Source organism: Marmota flaviventris, chromosome 17 (assembly GCF_047511675.1).
Source record: "Marmota flaviventris isolate mMarFla1 chromosome 17, mMarFla1.hap1, whole genome shotgun sequence".
NCBI lineage: Eukaryota > Metazoa > Chordata > Mammalia > Rodentia > Sciuridae > Marmota > Marmota flaviventris.
Genome location: NC_092514.1, coordinates 38713962 through 38738575, shown reverse-complemented (window position 1 = coordinate 38738575; position 24614 = coordinate 38713962). Strand labels below are relative to the sequence as shown.

General features: G+C 41.8%; 1 protein-coding gene across 4 annotated transcripts; it reads left to right on the top strand.

Moving 5' to 3' along the window:
* LOC114082219 (ribonuclease SLFN12-like) lies at positions 1–15296 on the top strand. Of its 4 annotated transcripts, none has more exons than XM_071603577.1 (3): positions 54–595; positions 8839–9940; positions 13728–15296. In XM_071603577.1, exons 2-3 carry the CDS (start codon positions 8872–8874, stop codon positions 13733–13735), a joined length of 1077 nt encoding a protein of 358 aa, XP_071459678.1. In that variant the 5' UTR covers positions 54–595; positions 8839–8871; the 3' UTR covers positions 13736–15296. The 4 variants fall into 4 exon arrangements, 3 of the variants coding, with proteins under 3 accessions (XP_071459678.1, XP_027779362.1, XP_027779363.1); XM_027923561.3 differs by having other exon boundaries at positions 55–595; positions 8847–9945; XM_027923562.3 differs by having other exon boundaries at positions 55–595; positions 8839–9945.
* Positions 15297–24614: the final 9318 nt, after the last annotated feature.

Sequence of the window (24614 nt, the reverse complement as noted above, 5' to 3'; positions counted from 1 at the left end):
TTCTGAGCATTTGAAAGCTGTGGTTTCCGGTGACTTGTGATTTCTGGTAACGTTTTGAGAAGTGCTAAGCTAGAGAAACGTACCCCCATAATGTGGACCAGAGCCAGGGGAAACAAGAGGCAGGTAGGCTGTGTCGCACCACAGGAGCCATAGTAGACTCTCAGTGAAAGGATGTCCCCATGATGCTCCTTGTTCTACAAGCTCTAGGCATTGGACTCTGCCTTCTGTGGAGGAGCCTCTCCTTGCCCCTTGGTTTAGGCATTGACAGCTGTCCTCCCTGTTGCTGGAGGCACCTGGGATTTTAAGCAATGTGACAGCAAGTGACCTGCAAATGGGAGTAAAGTTTGGAAATACTGAGTTACCCCACTACAGGGAGATACTTCTTCGAATTTGACAAATCAAATGACAATTGTGCAATTGAGCATAGTGCCCTCACTTCCTGGAGCATCATGAGCCCGATAGAAGGTGGGATCTAGAAAATTCTGTGTGAGAGTCGCGCTGAGAGTGCAAGGTACCAGGGTGCAGGAAACAGAAAGCAGAAGAGCTGGAAGGATCTACGGGCAACTACCCTGTGGAGAGCACATAGACGGGCTCGGTAGGTTTCCCTCTCCACTTTGCCTGGGGAAGAAAGTTTCTGAGGCAGGGTGCTCTCTTTTCTGGCTGGGTTTTTCTGGCACCTGCATTCACCTGCTATGCAAGGGCCACTGCATGCACTGGGTGCACTGGTGTTTGCAAGGGGTCTTGTTTCAGGGGGCAATGCACTGGAAAGTGAGGCCTGCTCTTTAGCCACATTTTCCAGCCTTAGTTTTCTACTCTACTCCCACCCCTAGGTCTAGGCATCTGGCTCTGGGGCGAGGTGGGGCACCAGCAGCACAACTCCACCTCTCTCTGGAAGACCCTCACCCCAATCCCGGTCTCCAGACTGAATGGTGTCTCTCTTTTCTGGGAAACTTGGCTCCTTTGCTGGAGTGTTCATATCACCTTCTCCCAAACCTTAACAGGCCATTGAGGACTGTCACCTTGAACTCTGGACCATGGGGTATGGTGTGCCAGAAGGACTTTGGTCCCTGCTTGGACAGGGGAGACCTTAAACAGCTTTGAGACAGGGAGCTTGGGGTCTGTGGTTTAGGAGACGGGGTTAGAGAGGCACTAGCCGAGTGTGCAGGTCAGGCTCGTGTGGTCTCCAGGGCACCTCGGGTGCCCCATCCTCCCGGAGATCTGAACTTGAGTGGAGTTGAGGAAATGTGGGGGTGTCACTGAAGAACTGCAGTCTAGGTCCAGAAAGAAAAAGCAAGCACAGTAGTTCCCTGCCCAAAGTTCATAAACTAGAAGAGGAGAAAGATGACCACATTGTCCTCCCAGATGCCATCGAACGTGGCACTGGTAAGCAAGGAGGGGCCAGGAATGTTCCTTAGTCTCTCCTGTCAGTTGGGTGCCACTTTTGTGCAGTTCTACCAGACTTCACACCTCACAGAATTCTCCCACCGTCAAGGGAATAAAGGAATTTAGAGGAAACAACTAACTTGTGAACCCAGACCCAAGGGTTCATGGAGGCCATTGAGTTTAAGGTACTAGGGACTTGGTGGAGTCCAGTCTCCAGCTTATTCTTTTTTTTTAAAGGATTGTGTCCCAGATATATGCCTGAAGACTGATTTTGGATGGTGAAAATTGTACCTAGTCATGAGTGTTGGACTGAGATGGCCAAGGACCCAGCCCAGCCCACAAGTTCCCCTAAAGGAGCCTCTTCTACAGCTGCCACTAGTTTCGAGTTCCCCAGTGGTATGAGAAGGCTCCTTAGGCATGTTGGGGGTGGGGAGGCAGGTGTGATTGACTGCTGCTCCTTTTGCTTATTGTGGATGAACCAGAAGTGTCCCTAATAGCAGGGCCAGATGCAGAGGGTGTTGGAATGGGGGCTGGGAGGAAAGGTGACAGCAGTCTACTTCCAGAGACTACAGTATGAAATGAGGGACCATATTCCTCCTGGAAGGGCATGAACCTAAGATGGAGAAATTCAAATGCGTCACTGAGCAGAAGTGAAACTGACTCTCTTGCCCTTCTTGAAATAGAGATGGAGGATCTTTTCTGTCTGGTTGGCAGGAAGGTGACTCATATTTCAGCTGCCCCTGTTGTGTAAGAAATACGAAGAAATGAGGTAAAGGACCCCAATTGTGCCCTAATACTGTGAAGAAAGCTCAGCATGGCAGGAATAGACACGTTTCTCTGCTTTTTTGGATAATGATGTCCCATTAAAACAGTATTTCTTATCAATTTAAACTGAAACAGTTTTGCTTACTTGGCTTCTTCATTGTTCCTCTACCAGGAGTCAAGACTTCTCCTGTAGCCTCACTGTTTTGGGAGCTGTCAGAGTTCTGTTCCAATGCTTTCTTGGAGGGGCCCAGGCCTAGGGGACCCATCTGAATGAATGCCCAGGTCCCAGGATGTCTTAGGACACAGCTCTGATTTTCCAGGCCCCTCAGAGGGCAGGCGGCTACTTTGTTATAGACTCAGAACCAGCAGCCTGCACAGGCCCAGGGTGGAGCCCTGTAATCCTTCTGCCCAAGAGAAGCTTGCTAATGAAAGTCTGATGCAATCCTTTAGGAAATCATTTGATAATACGTCTCCAATTGTTAGTATTTCATCAGCTGCTCCAGTAATTCAAACTCCATCAACCACTCACAGTGTGTGTATATACACTTTGTATACTTAATTTAATTCCGAATGTACAAGATCAGGTAAAACCTCTTGTTTTAGCTTGAGCCTTGATTTCTACATGTCCAGACTGTTTCTTCCCTTATATGATTTTTTTTTTTTCTGAGCCAGGGTTTCAGTTCTTATTTTCTGCACTCTGGTTTCATTTCTTTCGGTCTGCTGTGGCCTTCCAACCTGTGCCCAAGCGGTTGTTTCTTTATGTGTGAACCACATCTGTACATAGAATTGAAGTACTTAGCCAGGGGACTCTTGGGCTCCATGAAAATTTGATGAGGTCATTTGAATACCCGAGTCTCAATCTAACAGAGCTGAGGTCTTAGAATTATTAAAATAAACATTGGAAAGCAACTTCAATTCTCAGGTATACAGGAATAATTACATAACAGTATGTTTATACTACCTATAAAATTATGCAGCAGTTTGTAAGATTTTATAAACACAGGTAATCATTATTTTCCAAAAGTGATTATATAAGATAGGAAGATTCAAAACTTTCTATTTTAGTTTCTGCAAGTGTGACAGACCTTGGTAAACTCTGCCACTGAAAGCTACCATGTTGGGTATGATGTTAGAGGATAGAAAACTAGGATCGATCCCCAACTGATTTTATAAAGAAACCATAAAAGTTGATGTGAACAAAATCTAGCAATGATGTGAAAGTAGAACATGAAAAAGCAAGGAATATCATAAAAACAAATTATTAACAAACTGAATTTATTATTTAAAAATGAGGATAGAGCCAGCAGGATGTTACAAACCTGTAGTCCCAGCTCCTAGGGAGGCTGAGACCAAATGGTTGCTTGTTGCAAGAAAGGCAAGGCCCGTCAGGGCAACATAGTGAGGCCTCATCTCGAAAAAACAAAATGGAAAAATAAAAACAAAAGAAAACAGAAAAAAGAATGAAAGAAAAGAACAATGAGAGGGCTCATGTCAACAAAGTGGAGACTAGGAAGCTTCCTCCTTGTGGAAACATCCAAAGCAACAGAAACTGACTGAAGTAAAAGTCAGAGGTTTACAGCAACCACGCAGATGCCCAATCAAGAAGCAGCCACATTCAAACCTGCAGAGAAGATCCTGATGTTTTTTCTTGCCCCTGCCCTTCCTCTCCCTGGCATGGCAAAGTCTCAGGCTGCAGGGGGCAGCAGCACTGTTTGCAGTCCCTTCCCTTGAAGTGCAGGGCCAGAGCAAACCTGATTGGCAGGGTTCTAACCTGCCTGGGCACTGGCTGAAGGATAGGTCTCTGGACCACCTAACTTGGATCTCATTTCATGGGGAAGTGTGCCTTCCACTGCATGTGAAGGTTGTAGGGAGACCACATACCGGTGGATGCCTGGGGCAAGAGATTACAGCTGCAGATGAGCAATCCAAGGCCCATGAGAGGAGCAGAGGGTGGTGAAGATTTGGGGGGTAATCAAGACATTCAAAAGCAGCTATTTATTAGGAGGAATTGAGAAAACTCCATGCAGAATAGGCAGAGTGAATGCTTACAATATACCTGAGAAGACTTAAACTTTGACCTCAAGCTGGTCCCTGGGATCAGAATAGGATCAGCTCATCTGTAAAGAGCTGCCCTGGCATAGAGCTGGTCTGCAAAGATTGGGAGACATGGTAGTTTTGTTTTAAATGCCCGATTTTCGGCAGAAGCTCTGCAGGCATGGAAACCAGGGGAACATAGCTCATGCTTATGAAGAAAGTAATTTGGCAGAACCTCTTCCTGAGAAAGGTAAGACCCCTGGACATATTTTTTAAAAAAAGGCTGTAAAAAACAAGTGTCTTTATATCCACGTGGAGAAGAGTAAAATAAGACCCTTTTTCTTGCAACAGAGACACAAATCAACTCAAAATAGATGAAAAACTTGTGCAAGACCAGAAACTGAAAACTAGCACATGAAAACAAAGGAGAAAAGCTCTATGACATTAGTTTGGGCAATGATTTTTTTTTTTTTAATAGGTTCCCCAAAGTGCAGATAACAAAACCTAAGCTAGACGAATGGGACTACATCAAATCGAAATGTTTATCTACAGGAAAGGAAACAATCAAAAGATTGAGATAACCTACCGGGTGGGAGGATGTACTTGGCAGCCACACTCCTGATAAGGGCCTACTATCCAAAATATATAAAGAACTCAACACATTGCGAGCCATCAAATAACCTCGTTATAAAATGAACATAATAGACATTTCTCAAATGAAGACATAAAAAGGGCCAACAGGTACTTAAAACTCTGACATGTCCCAGAAAAACTGAGGCTACAGGAGAAGTCTTGACTCCTGGTATAGATGAATAACCAAGAAGCTAGGTAAGCACAATCGTTTCAGTTGAAATTTCAAACAGTAATTGTTTTAATGTGACATCTTTATACAAAAAAGCAGAGAAAGATGTGTATTCCTGCCATGCTGAGCATTCTCCATAGTTCAATAGGATGATTATTGTCTTTTCCCCCATGTTTTCGCGTACAACAGTGACTCCATGTCATAGCAGTATATTGTGTTCTTGAAAAATTACTCAGAGAGTAGGTTTTAAGTGTTCTCACCACAAAAAGGCACATCAGTAAAATAAACAATATGTTAATTACCTTAATTGAATCATCCCACAACATACACATATTTTAAAACAACCTTTCCTACATTATATACACATAAATTTTAGTCATCTGTTGAAAAAAGATACAAACAAAATCCCACAACTGTCTTAAATTTGTCCAGAGAGCTAAAGGAAATGTATATTAAGAACTAAAGGAATTCAGGAAAAAACATATAAGTAAAATGACCATGTCAACAAATATTTGAAATTATGAAAAGAAACCCAAAGAAGAAATAGAGCTAAAAAATGCAATAATTGAGTTGAAATGTTTATAAGAAGGGTTCAGGAGCCAATTTGAGTAGAACTTGGAAAGGGGAAAAGATCTGTGAAATTAAAGGCAAGAATTTTTAAAATATAATAACTTTTAAAACATTTGTCCTTTAGATATACATGACAGTAGAGTATATTTTGATATATTATACAGACATGAGTATAACTTTCTCTAATTAGGATCCTGTTCTTGTGGTTGTACATGAGGTGGAGTTCACTGGTGGCATATGCATATATGAACATAGGAAAATTAGTCTAATTCCTTTTATTGCTTTCCTATTCCCATCTCCACTACCTTCTTGGGGCGGGGGAGAGCAACCAATAGAAGCAAAAAACTGGAAAAAATCACAAATATACAGAAATTAAATAGCACACTCCTGAAATGAGAAATGAGAAATCACAAGATAAATTAGTAAATATCTTGAGATAAATGAAAACGAAACACAATATACCAAAATTTAGAGATCTAGTAAGAGTAGTTCTACAGGGAGGCTTTGAATAGTGGTAAACAACTACACTGAAAGTGAAGAAAGATCTCAAGTCAACAGCCTGACATTAGACCTCAGAGACACAGGGAAGAAAAAAAGAAAGAACTAATCACAAGTCAGCAGAAGATGGGAAATTATAAATATTAGAGCAGAAATAAGTGAAATAATGGAGTAGAAAGTAGAAAACAATAAATGAAAGTTTTTTTTTTTTTACAAAATTCAGCAAATCTTCAGTTAGATTGATAAGAAGGAAAAAGAAAATGAAAGTACTAAAATCAGAAAGGAAAGAAACAAATTTACTAGTGATTTTCTCAGAAATAAAAGATTATCAGTGAGAACTATGAGCAAGAGTATGTCATCAAATTAGAAAATAGAGATGGAATGGAGAAAATCTTAGAAACACAACCTACGTACACTGAATCAGGAAGAAATAGAAAATCTAAACAGATCAATACCTAGTAGGGAGAATGAATTAATAATGAAAACAAGCTAACAATCCCCCAAAAGAAAACCCTTGAATCAGAAGGCTTCAGTGGTGAATTCTACCTAGCAAACGTGTTTGGGCTCCCTTGTCCATGTAAATAACTAGAGTCAATGACGAAGAGTCTATTGACACCGTCCTGGAAGTGCAACCTGGCTTGATCCTGTGAAAGAAATAGTCCTGTGGGGTGTTCTCCTGGGATCCACAGCCAGCCACAGGGTCCCAGACAACCCAATAGGCCCAGGGATCCCTGGATAGAAGGTCGTGGTGTATTCAATATGAGAGAAATGGGACATGGCCATCTTCTCTAGGTTTGGGCAGCTTCCCAGGAGGACACTGGTAGTCCTGGTTTACCTCAGGCCATGGAAGGGGCTTGGGAAATTTCAAGGTGGGCATTCCAGAGCATGGAGAGTGCTCAGAACCTCCCAAGTGTCAGTGTCCACATCACGAAGCAAGCCCCAGAGCCTTTCCTTCTAGTTATCTTAAGTGACTTTCAAAATACAGATTTCCTGTAGTTTGAAAACCATTCTCTGCACATTTCAGTGCAGTGTAAATTCCAAGGGGAGAAGGAAGAACATGGGAGGTCTGTCAGAGGAAGGCATTAGTATCACACAGCACGTTTGGGCAAAAGCACAGAGCCCCCTATTCTATGTTGAATGGTGATCACTCTGATGCTGTAGAGGGGTGGCATGTATTGAAAGGCTTGTCTGGTCCCTGTAAACTGTTCTTACATGGACTTATGACTCTCTTTTCTGTATGGAGTGCTCATCATTCACATAGGATTATCAGGTGTTCTGGGGTCTGGGTCACATGATGAGGAAATCATAGAGTAATATCTTGCACTTGTGCCCACTACTGATCCAGCAGTGGCCAGGAAGATTATGACCTCCTGATAACATTTTCTGGGTAGTGAGGACTACCTAGGATGGACTTTTCTATCAACTGTCTCTATACCTATTGATGAACCCAAAGATATTTTAGTTTTCAACCTAAAGGAAAGCAGTAATGCCAGTGGCCTCAAAGGCACAAGCTAATGGATCAGAAGTACACAGACTAAGGCAGACTGCCTTAGGACATGCAGGATGCTGTAACAAATCACCATTGATTGGGAGCTGGGCGGCTTATAAATTGCTGAAATGTATTTCTCTCTCCGTCCTGGAGGCTGGCAAGTCCAAGATCAAGGTGCCAGCATGGTTGGCTTCTGGTGAGGCCTCTTCTCCCAGGGTGATTCCCAGCTTCTCTCTGTGTCTTCCCATCGCAGAAGGGCTGAGCCCGCTTTCTAGGGTTCTTTTGTAAAAACATGAATCCTATGGTCAAGGGCTGTGTCTTCATGACCCCACTCCCAAAGGCCTAATCATCTTGGGGGTAAGGTTTTCAACATATTAATGTTGAGGGGACACAGACAATCAGACCATAATGCAGACGGGTTGAGTGTAAGAATTTTCCCTCATTGAAGATATTGTGGTTTTTCTGATAGGAAAAGGACACAGTGACGTGGCCCACTTTGCTTAAGAGCAAGGGCCAAATATTTTGAATCACATTTATTGTTAACAGGAAGAAAAAAATAACTAACATGTCATATTGCTGATTGCCCCTAGAATTCCAAGTGACAATTTTCCCAAAGGACTTCCTACAATAGCCTGGTGTGGTGGCACATACCTGTCTCCCAGTGGCTCAGGAGGCTGAGGCAGGAAGGATCAAGGTTCAAAGCCAGCCTCAGCAACTTATTGAGGACCTAAGCAACTCAGTGAGACCCTGTCTGTAAATAAAATATGAAAAAGGCTGGGCATGTGGCTCAGGGGTTGAGCACTCCTGGGTTCTATCCCTGGTACCAAAACAAACACGCAAACAAACCCCAATACTCCCTACAAAAGGAGATAATGAAGGTAAAAGCTGTAAAAGTTGAAATCATTAAAATCACAATGGAAATTTGATACAATTGTATAATTAAAACTTGACTCAAGGACAAGTTCAAAAATATAGATTCCCTTCTGGGGTTTGTATAAGGAAAGAAGAGAAAACACAATCTATACAAAATGAATGATCAGAAAGAATGATATAAGCACAGAGTAAGGGAAAATTTAAGGAATTAGAAGAGCATGATGGAAATCTATGGCAGCAAAATCAAAATACCAGTAAGAGTGTAAGTTGTGGGTCTTATGTGATAATCTGCCCCCAAACCTGTCACTTCCTAGCTGTGTACTTCCCAGTCCAGGGCGACTTCTACAAAGGGTTTCACTCTGTTTCCCTCAGAATTCAGAATTTGCTTACTCCTGCATGGGTCCCATTCTAATGGCTCTGTCAGTTTTACAGGAAAGAATTTCAGCTTGGAAACCAAATGGCCACTGTGGACGTAAACATCAGAATTGATTTTGAAACTGATTATAATGAGCTGGTTTTAGATGTAGGAAAAGTCACTCTTGGAGAGAAGAATAGGAACAGTATGAAGGACAAACAAAGGAGAAAAAGGCAGAAAGAGGCTGTCTCACGAGCCATGTGTGCTTTGCTGAATTCTGGAGGAGGAGTTATCAAGGCTGAAATCGAGAATACAGAGTATAAGTATAATGAAGATGGAATAGGAGAAGATTTGGAAATATCTTTCAGTGATATGCTGCCTCGTGTTCTAAATTACCTTGACTTCATGCAGAATGCTAACACATTTTTGATTTTTGTGAAATCATGGAGCTTGGATAGCTCTGGTCAGCAGATTGTCATGTTGAGAACCAATCTGTATAGCAAAAATATAACATCTACAATTGTCATGGATGGTACCCATGCACTGGCTTTCCTCCAAGAGAAGAAAACTGGATCCAGATTATTTTCAACACCAAAAACGAATGCAATGAAGGTCCCTACTGATGTTCATGAAGAAAGTAGTGTGGTGGACTCACCTTCAGAGTTTTTTAGCAAGACAAAACTTACATACAGAAGTAAAGTCAACTTTTCTGAATCAACACTTGTTGCTACTAAATTAGTCCCAGATTACGATGTGTTTGGAAAAAAAGAAAAAAGAAAAAGAGAAGATGTGTTGGAATTCATTAAAGAAGAGGTACCTCAGTATGTTTCTGCATTTGCAAATACTGATGGGGGATATTTGTTCTTTGGTATAGATAGCCAAACAAAAGAAGTAAGTGGCTTTGAAGTACAGCCTTGGTGTCTTTCTGAGATAGAAAAGACAATTAGGGAGCTTCCTGTCCAACATTTCTGTAAAGAGAAGAAGACGATTAATTACTCATGCAAACTCATTGAAGTCCATGATGAAGAAAGACATCGTGGCTACGTCTGTGCACTCCATGTAGACAGATTTTGCTGTGCCGTATTTGTTGAGGAGCCTGATTCTTGGCATGTGAAAGGGAACCAAGTGATGTGGTTTACCACGGAGGAATGGATCAAGTGCATGGTGGATGGTGAGGCAGGTTACGGAAGGGGGATTAGCAATGAGCATACATTTGGCCGGGGTGGTTGGGAAGGTGTGACTGGAGCAAGATCAGTATTCCTGAGATGTCAGTGCTCAATTTAACAGTCTCTAGTGGATCCCACTGGGAGTTCACCACCTCTTGTTTTCCTCTGCCCACTTAGAAGAGACATATTACAACTAGCTCCATGCTTTGGTCAGCTTTCCATCACAATGACACATTTCTGAGATAATCAACTTAGGAATGGAAATGTTTCTCTTTTTTTCTTCTAATAATTTGGCTCACAGTTTTGGAGGTTCCAAAATGTATCGGCTGCATTTCTTTTTGAAACAGCCCATTATGACAGGGAATGTGTGGTGGAAGAAAATTGCTCACTTGATGGCCAGGGAGTGAAGGTGAGGACAAAGAATGGTCAAGGGTTCTACAATTCCCATCAAGGGCAAAGGGCGTAAGGAGGAGGGATCAGGCTATCATAATCTACTTTAAGGGTCTTCTTAATTCCCACTTGAATTGCTTATTAAGCTCTGATTACAGCACTTGGGGCTCTTTATGAGACTTCTACTAGGCCCCACCTTTAGATGGCTTCACCAACTCCCAATAGCACTTACTCTGGGAAGTAATCCTTTAACACAGGAATCTTTGGGTAACAGTTCAGTACCAAACCATGATATTCTACTATAGCCACCTGAAAGGTTCATGTCCATCTTAACAAAGCAAAATGCACCCACATTTTGTACACAAATTCCAAAGAGTCCCAACGTTTTGACAGCTTTGGCATTGCTCAATAGTGTAAGTTGTGTATGCTGAGACTCAAGGCAGTTCAGCTTTAGGATGCTATAAAAATTAAGTTATAACAGTATGTTACTTCTGATTTGAAATAGTAAGTAGGAACAGGGTAAACATTCACAGTTCAAAGGGGAGGAACAGGAAAATATCAAGGAGGTTTCAGACCAAAGCAAGACTGCAACCCAGCAGGGCATACACTAAATCCTACAGCTCCATGTTTGGCATCTGGGCACACTGCCCCTGTGACTGTGCTGGTTGCAGGCTACCTGCTCACTCTCTTGGGGTGGTATTGTATGCTGGGTGCTGCTTCTTTTGTCAGACATTGCTCAGTGCTGGTATCTCTTCCTCCTTGGGATCTACACTGCACCCATGCCTTCACAATTCCCAGAGAAAGAGTTCCTTAGGCTGTCCTGGGTCACAGGGTGCCCTGGGACTGTTTTCTCAGTCAGTCATAGAGATGTCACCTTCCTGGTAGTTTATTCTATTTTCTTTGTATTTGTTGATGTGACTGTTCAAAACCCCCTTGCAGAAGCCAGCTCTGTCTTGATGTGTGTCATCGAAACACATTCTGTGTTTATCAAAATACTTTGATGTTTTTGCCATTAATTCTGTCAAATTCGTAATCCTCAGAATTTGAGTAGACTTTTATTGATGAAATAGGCGCTCCTGTACATGAAAGTAAGAGCAAACTAATTCAGTTTAGTTGAAGCAAATTATGTTGTCTATATATGTCCCTGGGTAGCCTAGCTTGAGATGTAGCTCCCAATGTGGCTGTATTCAGTCACTGAAAAATCACAACAGTCCCCTACATCTCTCATTACCTTTTTTTGTTGTTGATGATGGGTAACTGACTTATTTCCTGGGTTCTGCCTTAAAAACAGTGTCATCTTGAATATTCATGTGTAGTCTGGGGCATGGGTGAAAGTTTCTCTTGGGAGCACACTTAGTAGTGGAATTGCTGGTTCAGGAGGTGTGAGAATATTCAAGTAATAGGAAAATGCTGATATTTTTTTCAGATTAGACAGGTCATTTTACTCCCATCAGGAATATATTAGAAATTCCACATTTCCTCCAATTGTCAGACTTCTCTTCGTTTTTCTGCCTCTCTTCTCGTCTTTGTCTGTTTCATCAAATGGGTACAAGATAGTATCTTTGTGGCCTGAGCTTTCCTGTTTATTAATTTGGTTGATCATATCTTAATGTATTTATTGGTTCAAAGTACTTTACCTTTTATGCAGTGCCTGTTCTGTCTTTTGTCTATATTCCAATTAGACTTTGTCTTTTTCTTTTTGCTTTGTTAGAATACCTTACAGACTGTAGAATCAATCACCTTGTCGTCACAGGTGTTACAGATTGTGGATATCTTCTCCAAGTTTCTGCTTGGCATTTTCTCTTTTCTTAAGGCCTATTCTGATAAGTAGTAGTTTGAAATTTTAAGAGAGTCAAACTTACCAGTTAAAAATTTGAAGTTTGGTGCTCTTTGTGCCTTATGTGAGAGATGCTCCTCTACTCTAAGGTACTATAATGTTTCCTTTCATTGTTTTCTGGACACTTTAGTTTTGCTCTGAGCCTTTTAATTTTAAATATTTAATTCATTTCAGTAGACACTGACTCGGAGTGTTATTTCCTCTTGTTCCATGTGAAGAGCCATTTTCCCACCCTCACCACTGATCTGCCCAACCATCTCCAGTGTATTTCTGCATACATCTATGGGTAGCTGTGGTTGTAGAATTTCTTTTATGTTTGGTCAGTGTGTTTCTTCCTACAGAATTGTGATGTTAAACTGAATATAAATATCGGAAAGAGTAAGTCTTCTTTTTCTCTTTCTTTGAAAATATATGGACAGTTTTAGTCCTTTAACCTTTCATAAATTTTAGAATCTACTTGAGCACCTTAGAAATGCCTTTCTGGATGTTTATTGCAGTTACATTAAATATATAGATAAATTTAGGAATGAATGACACATTTCTATCAACTGGTCTTTTTATCCTTGAACATAGGAAATCTGTTCATGTATTTCTATCTTTTTAAAAAAATTCATTGTACATGCTTTATCAAAACGATACTTGTATTTACAGTTTCTGCAAAAAGAGTCCCTTGCAAGTTACCCTCAAACACCCAGACACACCCACACAGACATCCACATCATGACCCTGCTCCCACACTAGTGAGATGTGAGGGTCAGACTCCTGAAATTAGGCCGCTGTTGGGGGATAAGAGTTGTTGATTTGTTTTTTTTGTTTGTTTTTTGTTTTTTTTTTTGAAAGAGTAAAGCATGGGAAGAATGTATTTGGCCATGACATTGCTAACTAAGTTCGGGTATATTAACATATATGTCAGTTAACACTGACTATTCCTTTTGCATTCTATATACACAGAATGACATCAAGGTTTTGTGATCAACAGAATATTCCAACTTCAGTCTCAATGCTGCTTGTAGTGACTTCTGAATTCATGTGAAGGCTTACCCTAATAATAATTCAAGTCTATGGACATGAAATAAGGCACAATAAATATTGATTTGACCTAGAGGAAGGAAGGAAAGGAGTAAAACTGGTTTCAAATGATCTCAATTGGGAAACTGCTTTGACTCGAACTCACTTAAATCCATTCTAAGTTCCTAAGATTTCTTAGAAATATTTTTTTTTTCTTTTCCCTGACAGAGCCCCCAAAAGAAAAGTTTGGGAATTCACATTTCCATGTTTCAGTAGCCTAAACTACTCAACTCATGTGTAACAACCTCCTCCCCTGCTCAGGTCTCCTCCTTCCTCAGTGCTCAAAAACACCGAGTAGCAAATACACATCCAGTTGTCTTTGATATCTTAAAAAAGGGGGAGGGGAAGGAAGGGAGAGTAGGAAAGAAGGGAAGATGAGAAGAAGGGAGGAAGGGAGGAAGGGGGGAAGAGAGGAAGATAAAAGAGAAAGGGAAAAAGCTAAAAGTAACCTCATGACTTTCTTGCAGTTTAAGAAATCCCTGTTTCCTCGTTTTCAGGACGATGAAGCCACCCCAGACATTACAAACAACTGCAACAAATGAGTCTGGCAGCATAAAAAATGTCTAGTGTTCAAGTCTTCATAGTGAGACCCATACATCTTGTACACAACCTGTCGAATGTTTGTTGCAGCAGGTGAATCAAACCCAAAGACACTGGACAGTCTGTGAAAGGGAGCAAGAATTGCAGTTCTGAAGGCCCCTGACTTTGGTTGTTTACAGAGTTCAATCCTGTTTATTGTGCTCCTTGGTACCTTCTTCATCTGCATATCCTAAAGGTTCTTCCCCTGGTTTTAGGAATCTGCCTACATATTCATATTCTTCTTTAAACTGCATTTCCCATTCTCGAACACTTTCCATTTGCGCTGCATTCAAGTCTGAGAGATCATCATATTCATCTCTAAGTGCATCCTTATCTAGGCAAAATGTTGCCAGTCTTCTGGAGGCATCCCTACCAGCAAATATTCCACATGCACCCGCGGGGCCCTACAACTTGCGGCATTTGGTCACAGCGAAGACATTCCCATTGACCTCAAGCAGGAGGTGCAGCTTGTGCAACTCGACCGACCTACTGGTGAAGCTACTTGAGGCTGAAGTCCCACATCTCCATGCGCTGCAGGGAGGGGACCAGGCTCTCCTTCCCCGCCCTGGCCCCTCCTCCCGCCCCATTCTTGAACACTCAGGGTCACTTGGCCACTGAGCCACATCCCCAGCCCTATTTTGTATTTTATTTAGAGTCAGGGTCTCACTGAGTTGCTAAGCAACTTGCCTTTGCTGAGGCTGGCTTTGAACTTGCGATCCTCCTGCCTCAGCCTCTGGAATCACTGGAATTACAGGCGTGGGCTGTTGTGCCCAGTGGTATTTGTTCTTTTTAAAATATTTCTTGCTGAGCTTCTTGTGTTTGTGACTGGTGTCCTTCATCAATTTCAAGAAAATCATTGCTGTTTATCTCTTCAGATCATGCTTTTGTCTTTTTCTCTCCTCTTGTGACTTACGCTGTGTTAGACCTTTGGAGTACCTCTGACATGGCTCCTGTGTTCTGATTGTCCATTCTTTTTCTTTGTGTCAGTTGGAACTGTTTGCTACCTTGTATCATGACAGTTAATCTTGGTTTCTGCTGTTGGTCTGCTATCACATGTAGTAACAAGGCCCTTAATATCAGATACTGCCTTTTAGAGTGATAGGATGTTGACATGACTTTTATCTATTGATTTCAAATTTATGAGTCTGTAGGAGAATCAGGAAATTTTTGTCTTTTCATTTCTTCTTCATTTGGGGGTATATTTTAATTACAGTTGGCACTCAGCAGTCTTTTCCTTTTCTCATGGTTGCTTTATTGTTTTTTTTTTTTTTTTTTTTAAACTGTCCGGCTTTATCATGTTTCCTAATTTCCTATTATATCAGGGATTATGAATTAGGGAAACTTTGAAAGATGTTCTAGGGCTGGGGATGTGGCTCAAGCAGTAACGCGCTCACCTGGCATGCGTGCGGCCCGGGTTCGATCCTCAGCACCACATACAAAGATGTTGTGTCCGCCAAAAAACTAAAAAATAAATATTAAAAAAATTCTCTCTGTCTCTCACCTCTCTCTTAAAAAAAAAAAGAAAGATGTTCTATCCTTTCATATAGGGTTGTCCTTTCTTCTGGCAGGAAGATGGGCATCAGTGATTGTCTTGCTCTAATTGAAGTTTAGTTTTATGCTTTTCTAGCTAAGATTTTGCTCTTACTACTAGCTGAGGCTGTTCTGCAGTCTAAGCTGAAGTCAGGGTGTTCACCCAGGGCCTCCTCTTTGCTGGGACTTTAATTCTTGCCTGTGTCTGCTCAGCTCAGGAGGTTGGTGAAATTTTAGTCCAGTTCCTCAGGCTCCCGGTTTCTGCTTTCTCTGGGTTCCCAGCCTCTCATCCTGGATCAGTCAGTGAGTTGAGGGGAATTTGTAAGTTGACTTAGGCTCCTCCTCTGCAGTTTCATCCTTTCTGAGGTTTTCTTCTCAGATTCTAGCCCCTCTAGGATTTGGACCCCTTCCTTTCTCCTCATGTCAGTGGCCTGTTGACAACTATCGGGGCTCTAGTGACCCATGCTACGGCCCAGAAAATATCTGAGGGAGAAGCAGGCTGGAGAGTGCAGCGGCTTCCTGTGCTCCTATCACACGTGTTGGCCTTGTCGTCCTGCTTGTCCCACTGGCCCTCCAGTTCTGGACGCCACAGTTGGCTCTATTTTGTACAGGCTTCGTAGCTGTTTTGGGTGGGAGGGTTGGTGCTACAGTAGACACAGTTTCCATGGCACGTTCCCAGGGTTTTCTTCTTTATATTTTGTTATCATTATTTCCATATCTAGTGCTTACAGAAAAAGATGAGATCTATTCCAGAAAGCCTCTGCCGGGAACTCTTCTTCAAGAGGAAGCACTTGAACAATGAACAGAATGACATGGCCTTGGATGAGCACTCTCCGCTGGTCTTCTCTAATAGCTGGTCTTTGGATCTGCACCTGCCAAAGAATGAGGAAGTCACCTTTGATGTGCTTCTGATTTCCCAGGAAAATCCACTAGTCCTGGACACTTTCCACAGGGTAGTTGAGAATTTAGAAGATGATTCCCCTCTTTCTCAGGGAACTAGATATAAGCTTAAAGGCTATTCTTCCCAAACTGCCCAAACTTTAAAGCAGAACTGGCAAAACTTGGTGGTTTCCCTAAGAAACTCACCATCATGAGGAAGATATTCTTCTTGAATATTTTTTTTTTCAATTACTTTTAGTTATGTATAGCAATATAATATATTTTGGCAGAATATATATACATAGAATGTACCTTATTCTATTTAGGTTCCCACTCGTGTGGTTGTACATAATATAGAGTTACCCTAGCCATGTATTCAAATACCAGGTTAGGTAAGTTATGGCCAACTAATTTTACTGTCTTTCCTATTCCCCCATTCCCTTTCCTTCATTTCCATTTATCTAATCCAATGAACTTTATTCTTTTCCTCCCCACCCTCCCTTGTTGTGATTCAGCATCCACAAATCAGAGAGAGCATTCGGACACTGGTTTTTTGGGATTGGCTTATTTCACTTATTGGCTTATTTCACATAATATTTTCTAGTTCCTTCCATTTAACAGCAAATGCCATTATTTCATCCTTCTTTAAGGCTGAGTAATATTCCACTGTGTATATGTCCTACATTTTCTTTTTCTATTCATCTGTTGAAGGACACCTCAGTTGTTTCCATAGCTTGGCTATTGTGAATTGAGCTGCTATAAACATGGATGTGGCTTAGTCACTGTAGTATGTTTTTAAGTCCCTTGGGTATAGACTGAGGAGGAGTGGGATAACAAGGTCAAATAGTGGTTCTATTCTGAGTTTTCTGAGGAATCTCCATACTGCTTTCCATAGTGGTTGCATCATACCTTTCTCTCCACATCCTTGCCAACATCTATTGTTACTTGTATTCTTGATAATTGCCATTATGACTGGAGTGAGATGAAATCTCAGTGTAGTTTTGATTCACACTTATCTAATTGCTAGAGATGTTGAATATTTTTTTCTTATGTTTGTTGACCAGTTGTATTTCTTTTTCTGTGAAGTGTTTAGTTCCTTTGCCCATTTATTGATTGGATTATTTCCCCCCTGGTGTTATCTGTGTGAGTCTTGATGCCAAAATAATCTCCTTTATGATTCAAGATTGAAACTGTTGTACCTGCATCCTACTGGCTTACAATCTTTGAAGCCACAAGGGACCAGGTGAAGCCCTCTATGTAGTCTGAAGGAGATTGACTGTCTGAGGGAGCAGCATGCCCTTGGGATTTTCAAATGTCTACCAGATAATCAATATAGATTGTTGTAATTAAAATGCCATACAGATGTTAAAAACTTGGTGTTTTAGTCAACTTTTGTGTCACTGTGATAAAATTACCCAACAAGAGCAACTTAAAAGAGGAGAAGTTTATTTGGGGCTCAGGGTTTTGGAGGTCTCAGTCCATAGACATCTGACCCCATTACTCTGGGCCCAAGATGAGGTAGCATATCATGGGAGAATGTCTCAGAAGAGTGAATCTGTTCAGCTTATGACAGATTCAGGAAGCAGAGAGACAGATAGGGGAGAGGGCAAGGGAATGTGGGGAAGATGCACCCTTCCAAGTCAGGTACCCAGTTACCAACTTCCTTCAGCCACCGACAGTCACCTCCCAGTGTCATTCACATGAGGAGGGACTGGTTAGGCCACAGCTCTCCCTGATCAATCACTTTACTTCTGAGTATTACTGCACTGGCACAAAAACTTTTGTGGGATACATCACATCCAAACCATAACATTCTGTACCTGACCCCCAACGCTCATGTCCATCTCACAGTGCAAAATTCATTTAATTTTTTTCCAAGAGTTTCCCTTTCTTAACATTGTAAGAATTACCCCAAAGTCCAAGTCCAAAGTCTCATCTGAAAACTCTTGGTTGTGAGGCCCTGTAAAATCAAAAGCAAGTCACAATCTCTAATATACAATGGCACAGAGTAAACACTGTGACTCCAAAGGGGAGAAATAGGCACAGAGAAATAAGGGGCCAAAGAAAGACCAAAATCCAGCTGAGTTCCTGGAACTCCATCCCTGATGGCTCATCTAAGATACAAGGCTGTGCCATGTGCTCTCCCAAGGGTTTGGGCAGCCCTCCCTCTTTGGTCTTCATGTTGCTCTCTCAGTCTCTCACAATCCAATCACTTTACCCTGAACATTCCTGAATCAAGACAGGAGGTTTTGTGGGAAACCTTACATACAAACTATAACACTTGACAAAGCCTTACCTGGATAATGGAAGGTGGACTGGGCTACAAAGATGTTTTTCATTATAAAGATGATGCTGTTCTCTAATTTTCAAAAATGTTTCTTTGAGATGCTGCAGGTTAAGCAGCTTCACCTGATGTTGGAGAACTTCAATTTAGCTTCTGTTCACTTCTTCCTGAATAGTCTTTACATACGTTGCTTAAGAGCAATTAGAAAGATTAATTAGTTACCTATTCTGTGCAGAAATTTTATTTACTCTTTTCTTGTTCATGGATAGATGTTCTTTCATTTTAAAATCAAGACAGTTTGCTGTTCCTTTAACAGCAATGAAAAACTGCCCAGGATCTAGTCAGACAATCTATGATTTTGAAAAGAACATCATTGATGAAGGTCATAATTTCCCCAATGGGAATGAAAAGAAGAGAAATGTCATTACCCCCAAAGAAAAACCCCAGGCATTCTTTAGGTCTGTTCACTTGGAGGAACTGAAGCTATCCTAATCACTCACGTAGCCCCTGTAAATACTCACGAGAAAGGTTGTTTTTCTACAAACAGTTCTGAATAGGAATCTGAGTTGAGAAAATCCTGAAAAATCTCTCTCACTCATTTCTGGAGGAAAGCATCTGAGATAGAGGTAGAAACCCTCACCGATATGGAAAGATTCCATAAGAAGAGGAGCACCAGGGTTTGGCGTTTCTCCCTCATCAAAGATGAGCTAGGGACTGCCCTGAATCCAGTGGAGCCAGATACATCCTGGCTGGGGTGTTCTGAGTCCACATCCAGGAGGATCAGTGGGTCCTTGGAACAGAGAATAGAGCTGGGAGCCCCGCAAGGCGCAGTTGAGAGGAGAGGAGCAATGCCCTCAGAATTCTGAGAAGAAGTAAACATTACACAGACCAAATTTACAAGCCACATTGTCGTTTGAATGTAAAAGATAATGACCTGTGCTGGTCATTATCCTGAAAGATGTAATCCCAAACTCCGTCACTGCAAATGTTTAAATCCCAAAAGATCAAAATGCCGAGTCTGGAACACTTGAATTCTAAAATCTCCCAAATCATAATCCCCAAAGGCTCAAATCTCCAATACTGAAATTCTAAAACTTTCCAATTCCCAAAATCACAAGCCCCATGAAAAAAAAAGAGGCCATTTAGAGGGACAGGAAGCTGAATTCTGGGGAAGTGACTGGCCATGGGTCAAGGCGGTGTGTCAAGGCAACAGTGACAACTTCAATGTAAATGTGTCATGGTGTGCACTGACGTTCCTCCTGCTGATGAAACTCCAGGAGCTTATGTTGAGTTCAAGTCATGTTTGCCTGAAGGAGCCAGAGAGGTTACTGACTAGTGTAACATGGTTCCTGGCGCCGTCTGATAAGGTGACACTATACCATCAGGTTGCTGTTCAGTCACTGTATTGTTTCTGCCAAATCCATGGTCTGCACGGGAGTGCATGTGGGATTTGTTTCCACATACCTAAAAATGGCTCTTTTAACTTCACATATCGAACACATTAAATGAGAGACCTGACAGTAGAATATGACATTCAAATGTCCCATGTATGTCTAAATACATATAAGGGTCAGTTAATTAACATATAAGCACTGATATAGGTTCATTTTCAACCAAATAGTTTATTTACCTGAGATCTTTCTATTCATTAACTTATCAGAAAAGTTTTAAACATTTCAAATAAGAACTTGAGGTGCAAGAATAATTGCTTTCATGTTTTCTGCTTCCTGGGGCTCAGTGAATTTCATTTTAGTTGGCACACTCTTTTCTCCATGAGATAAGAGAAGAGAAGCCTCATTCCTTTCACCAGATATGTAGGATACCAGTCATTAAAAGATGAGTCAGGGGGCTGGGATTGTGGCTCAGTGGTAGAGCGCTCGCCTAGCACAGGCGGGACCCCGGGTTCAATCCTCAGCACCACATTTAAAAAATAAATAAATAAAGGCATTGTGATTAAAAAAAAAAGATGAGTCAGATATGAAAACTTTCATCTCCCTTTTAAATGTAATGTGTGATTCATACAAAATAATGCCAGTGCATTGCTTAAACTTTCTCTAATGTTTTCAATTCCAGTGGCACCAGGATGTTTGCAATATACTGTTGAATTCCTCCAAAAGGAGGTGTCTTCACAACATGAAAGACTGGAGGGATTAATAAATTAGCAAAAGCATAATTTCTCCTAGGAATTCTTATCTTCTCTAGAAGCTGGGCTGTGGACCCGGATTTGCAAGAGAAGCGGGAAGTCATCTGTGATACTCTGCCAATCACACTGAACAGTCCTGCCATCAGGTACACTGTTTTAGGGGAGCAGGATGCAGAGCAGAGAGACTATGACACTCGCGTGCCTTTACTTTGAAGCAGAAGCTGGTGAACAGGGAGGCTACCTCAGGAAGGTGTGTGTGGTGATCAAGTCCCTCTGCCTGAGTCCCAAGAGCAATGCAGAGTCCGTGGAGGAGTCAGGCTCTGGTAGGTTACCCTGCTCCTACGACCTTGCGGACACCCAGTAAATGAAAACCTTGCTGCTGGTCCTCATGACTGTCTTGCTCGGCTGCAGATCTTTTCTTGCGTGACCAGCTTGGCTGTGAGATGTTAAATTTGCTCACAGCCCAATAGTATGAGATATTATCAACACACCTCTGCAAGAAGAGACACTGCTTTGTCTTTAGCCTGCCTGGCTCAGGCAGTAGAATCATGGCCATGAAGATCATAGAGAAGATCAGAAATATGTTTCACTTGTGAGGCAAATAGAATTCTCTACGTTTGTGAAAACCAGCCTCTGAGTTACCACAACCCCAGCCCCTCAGTTAGGTTATCTTGAAGGGCAAACTTTCCAAGTAGAAAACCATTGATATTTGTTCTTTGGAAGACTAATTTCTACCACTGATTTAAAATATTGTACAATATATTAGCAAAAAGAATAAAGCTCACCAGAAAATTATGGCTGTGAAACAGAGGAATGCATACCAGTTGAACATGAAATTCAAAAGTTAATGTGGAGGGCCGGGGTCATGACTCCATGGTAGGGTGCTTGCCTAGCACGTGTGAGGCACTGGGTTCAATCATCAGCACTGTATAAAAATATATAAAATAAAAGTCTTTTGTCCATCTACAACTGAAAAAATTTTCAAAAAATTTAATAGAGAGTAGTTGCAACTACAAAGAATGTCAAAACCAAGAGGTAAAGGAATCTAGATGTGTTATGATCCAACAAAAAGAGAAGTGAAACATCCACCAACCTAATTGAGAAAGGAAGAAGCACACACAATTTGAGAAGTGAAGACCAGATTATGAAATGCACATGGGATAATAAGCACAACAGAAAGCAGAATAATAAGCCTAAAATATTAATACGGAAAGCCAAAAGTGTAAACAGTAACAAAGAATTAGATTTTTAAAAAGTAGCAAGGAGAACTAATATAGAGAACTAAAACCGATCAAAAGTTTTAAAATTATAATTCCATAAAATGTGTCTGAAATGAAAGAACACTGGAGTCTGCATACCATAGAGGCCTACACTGTGTCTGGCAAATTCATACCAGATAGTCAACACTGAGACAGAATCCCAAACACCTGTTGGGCTGTAAAAATAGAGAGTCCATTGACAGACACACAAATGACTCAGTGATTTATGAGAAAAGGAGAACCAGGTTGGCCTTGGCCTTCTGTGCACAATGATCCATACTAGAAAACAGCAGAGATACAGCAACAAGAGAGACCTGGAAAGCAAGTTGTGAGCCATGGGTTTGTGAGCCAATGCCATTGTGCATAGCACATGCATATGTAGGAACTCAGGGACTATTAATCTCCTGACCTCTTCCTGATGGACTTCTTAGAGCATGAGTTTCATGCAACCAAGCATTGATTGTAGGATGTTGGCAAAAGAATTATCAATGAACACTGATTATGATGAACTGTAGATGTGAGATTAAAAACAAAGTTGGGGACGAGGAGGACAAAATAATACATATATTGCACCTACCATGGCAATACATAGAATGTATTATCCAAGGAGAGAAACCATATCCAAACCAAGTACCACCTTGTATCTACAATACTGTCTCCTTTAGGACCTATTCATGCTCAAATAAATTGTAAATTTTAACTTGATGTCATGGTGGATTTTTTTTGTTTGTTTGTTTTTGTTTTGTTTTGTGCCACAGTCTGGCTGGGCACAATTCAGGAGCCACTTATCAAGCAAAAACGAACTTTATTTTTAGAACACACGCCACACCACAGGAGCTCTTCAGGAATTCCCTCAGAGCACAACTGCCACCACAGGCTTCCCACAAGCCTCTCAATGCCCCCCACTCCTCCTGCTCTTGAGGCTGATTGGCTGGGTCTCATGGGCGGAGCCAAAAAAAGTCCCCCAATGAGCAGCTCCATGGTCTGAAAGGGTGGGGAAACAGCCCAATGAGCATCACTGCAGAGGAGCCAATCAGTTGGCAGCTAGAAGTTTGCTGGGGCTGCTGTGAGCCAATCATCAGCTGGCAGCTGGAAGTTTGCTGGGGCCACTGTGAGCCAATCATCAGCTCACAGCTGGAAGTTTGCTGGCAGCTGGAAGTTTGCTGGGGCCCCTTCAGCTGTGGCTCTCAACAGTTTTGTTTTATTTTCAATAGGATCAAATTCTGGCCAAAGGTGTATGAGTAGAATGATGAATTTAACACTTAGTTGGGTGTCCTCAAGATGTGCGTCTTGATGGTCTTGTTTTTTAGAGAAATGGCACATTTTTCCATCAGCCAATTCTGTTGAGCAAGGGAGTATTAAAAAGTGCCCCCAGGGAAGTGCTGGGGAGTGATAGTGGCCAAATTATATGAATTTGAAGATCCAGTCAATTGAGATGACGCCGTCTGATGCATAGTGAGTAAAAATGAATGAATGAACTAAACACTCTCCAGCATTCCTGCATGGGCCGGAGCCAGTGGGAGAGAAGAGGAAGGGCAGAAAGAAGAGGTGGAACAGCAAGAGCCCCAAACTACCCAGATTAAAAAAAAAAATCAAAATGTGAGAAGTTCAGTGAACTCCAAATTGCATTAACTCATCATCATAAATTGACATAACAAAGAGAGAATCATGAGAGCAGCAGAAGGGAAATACCATGTACAAAGACCCTTGATAAGATTAACACTAGTATGACCCTAATTTTAAAAAATGCCAGTGATGTGGGGAAATTGGAACCTTCATACATTGTTTATATAAATATAAGGAAGAATATAGTTTGTCAGTTCCTCTAAGAGTTAAGATTTACCCTGTGGCCCAGTGATTCATACAGTGGGGGAAATAAAAATCACATGTTCTCATGTACACAAGTGTTCCTGGTGGCCCCCTTCCTAACAGCCAACAAGTGGAAACAACCCATTTGTCCACCAATTGATGAATGGAAAAATAACCCAGTGGATATTATTGCCCATAAAAAGTCCTGAAGTACTGACACACACTACAACGTGGATGGACTGTGGTTATGTTTTGCTTACTGAAAGAAGCCAGACCTCCAAAGCTATAGATTATGTCAATCTATGCCGCAGTCTGGCTGGGCACAAATCATGAGCCACTGAAGCAGGAACAAACTTTATTTTTGAACTGCAGGAAAACACTTCACACAGCTCCCGGGGAATCCTCCCGAATGCCACGCGGCTCCTCCAGGAACCCCCAGCTGGAAATATCTCTCCCGGAAATCCCTCCTCCTGCACTTCCCCAACCAATGGGAACTCTCGAGGAATCCCCGGAAATCCCCACGAGAACTCCAAAATAGTGCGAGAACTCAAAAGTTGCGGCAGAGGCGGATAGTAATGCCTCGCCTGTCAATCAATACTGTTGGCAAAATGCCAGGGGCCATACAGACTCGGCCATGGCTCTCAGCATCTCCCCCTTTTTGTTTAATTAAACAACAAGCAATGTGGCTTAGGGACTGTGCCTGTTAGGCAGTCCAATTCAACATATGGTCCTTACCCGTCATGGGATGAACTGACCTCTAGGCGTCAGCCTCCTGTCTTAGGTTGGTACCACTGCAATTGGATCATACCCGTCACTGACTACCGGTCCAGCATACAGCCATACTTGTGGATAGGCCTTTGCACCAGTGGGGGGGTGAGGTTCTTTGCCTCACCTCTGTTGG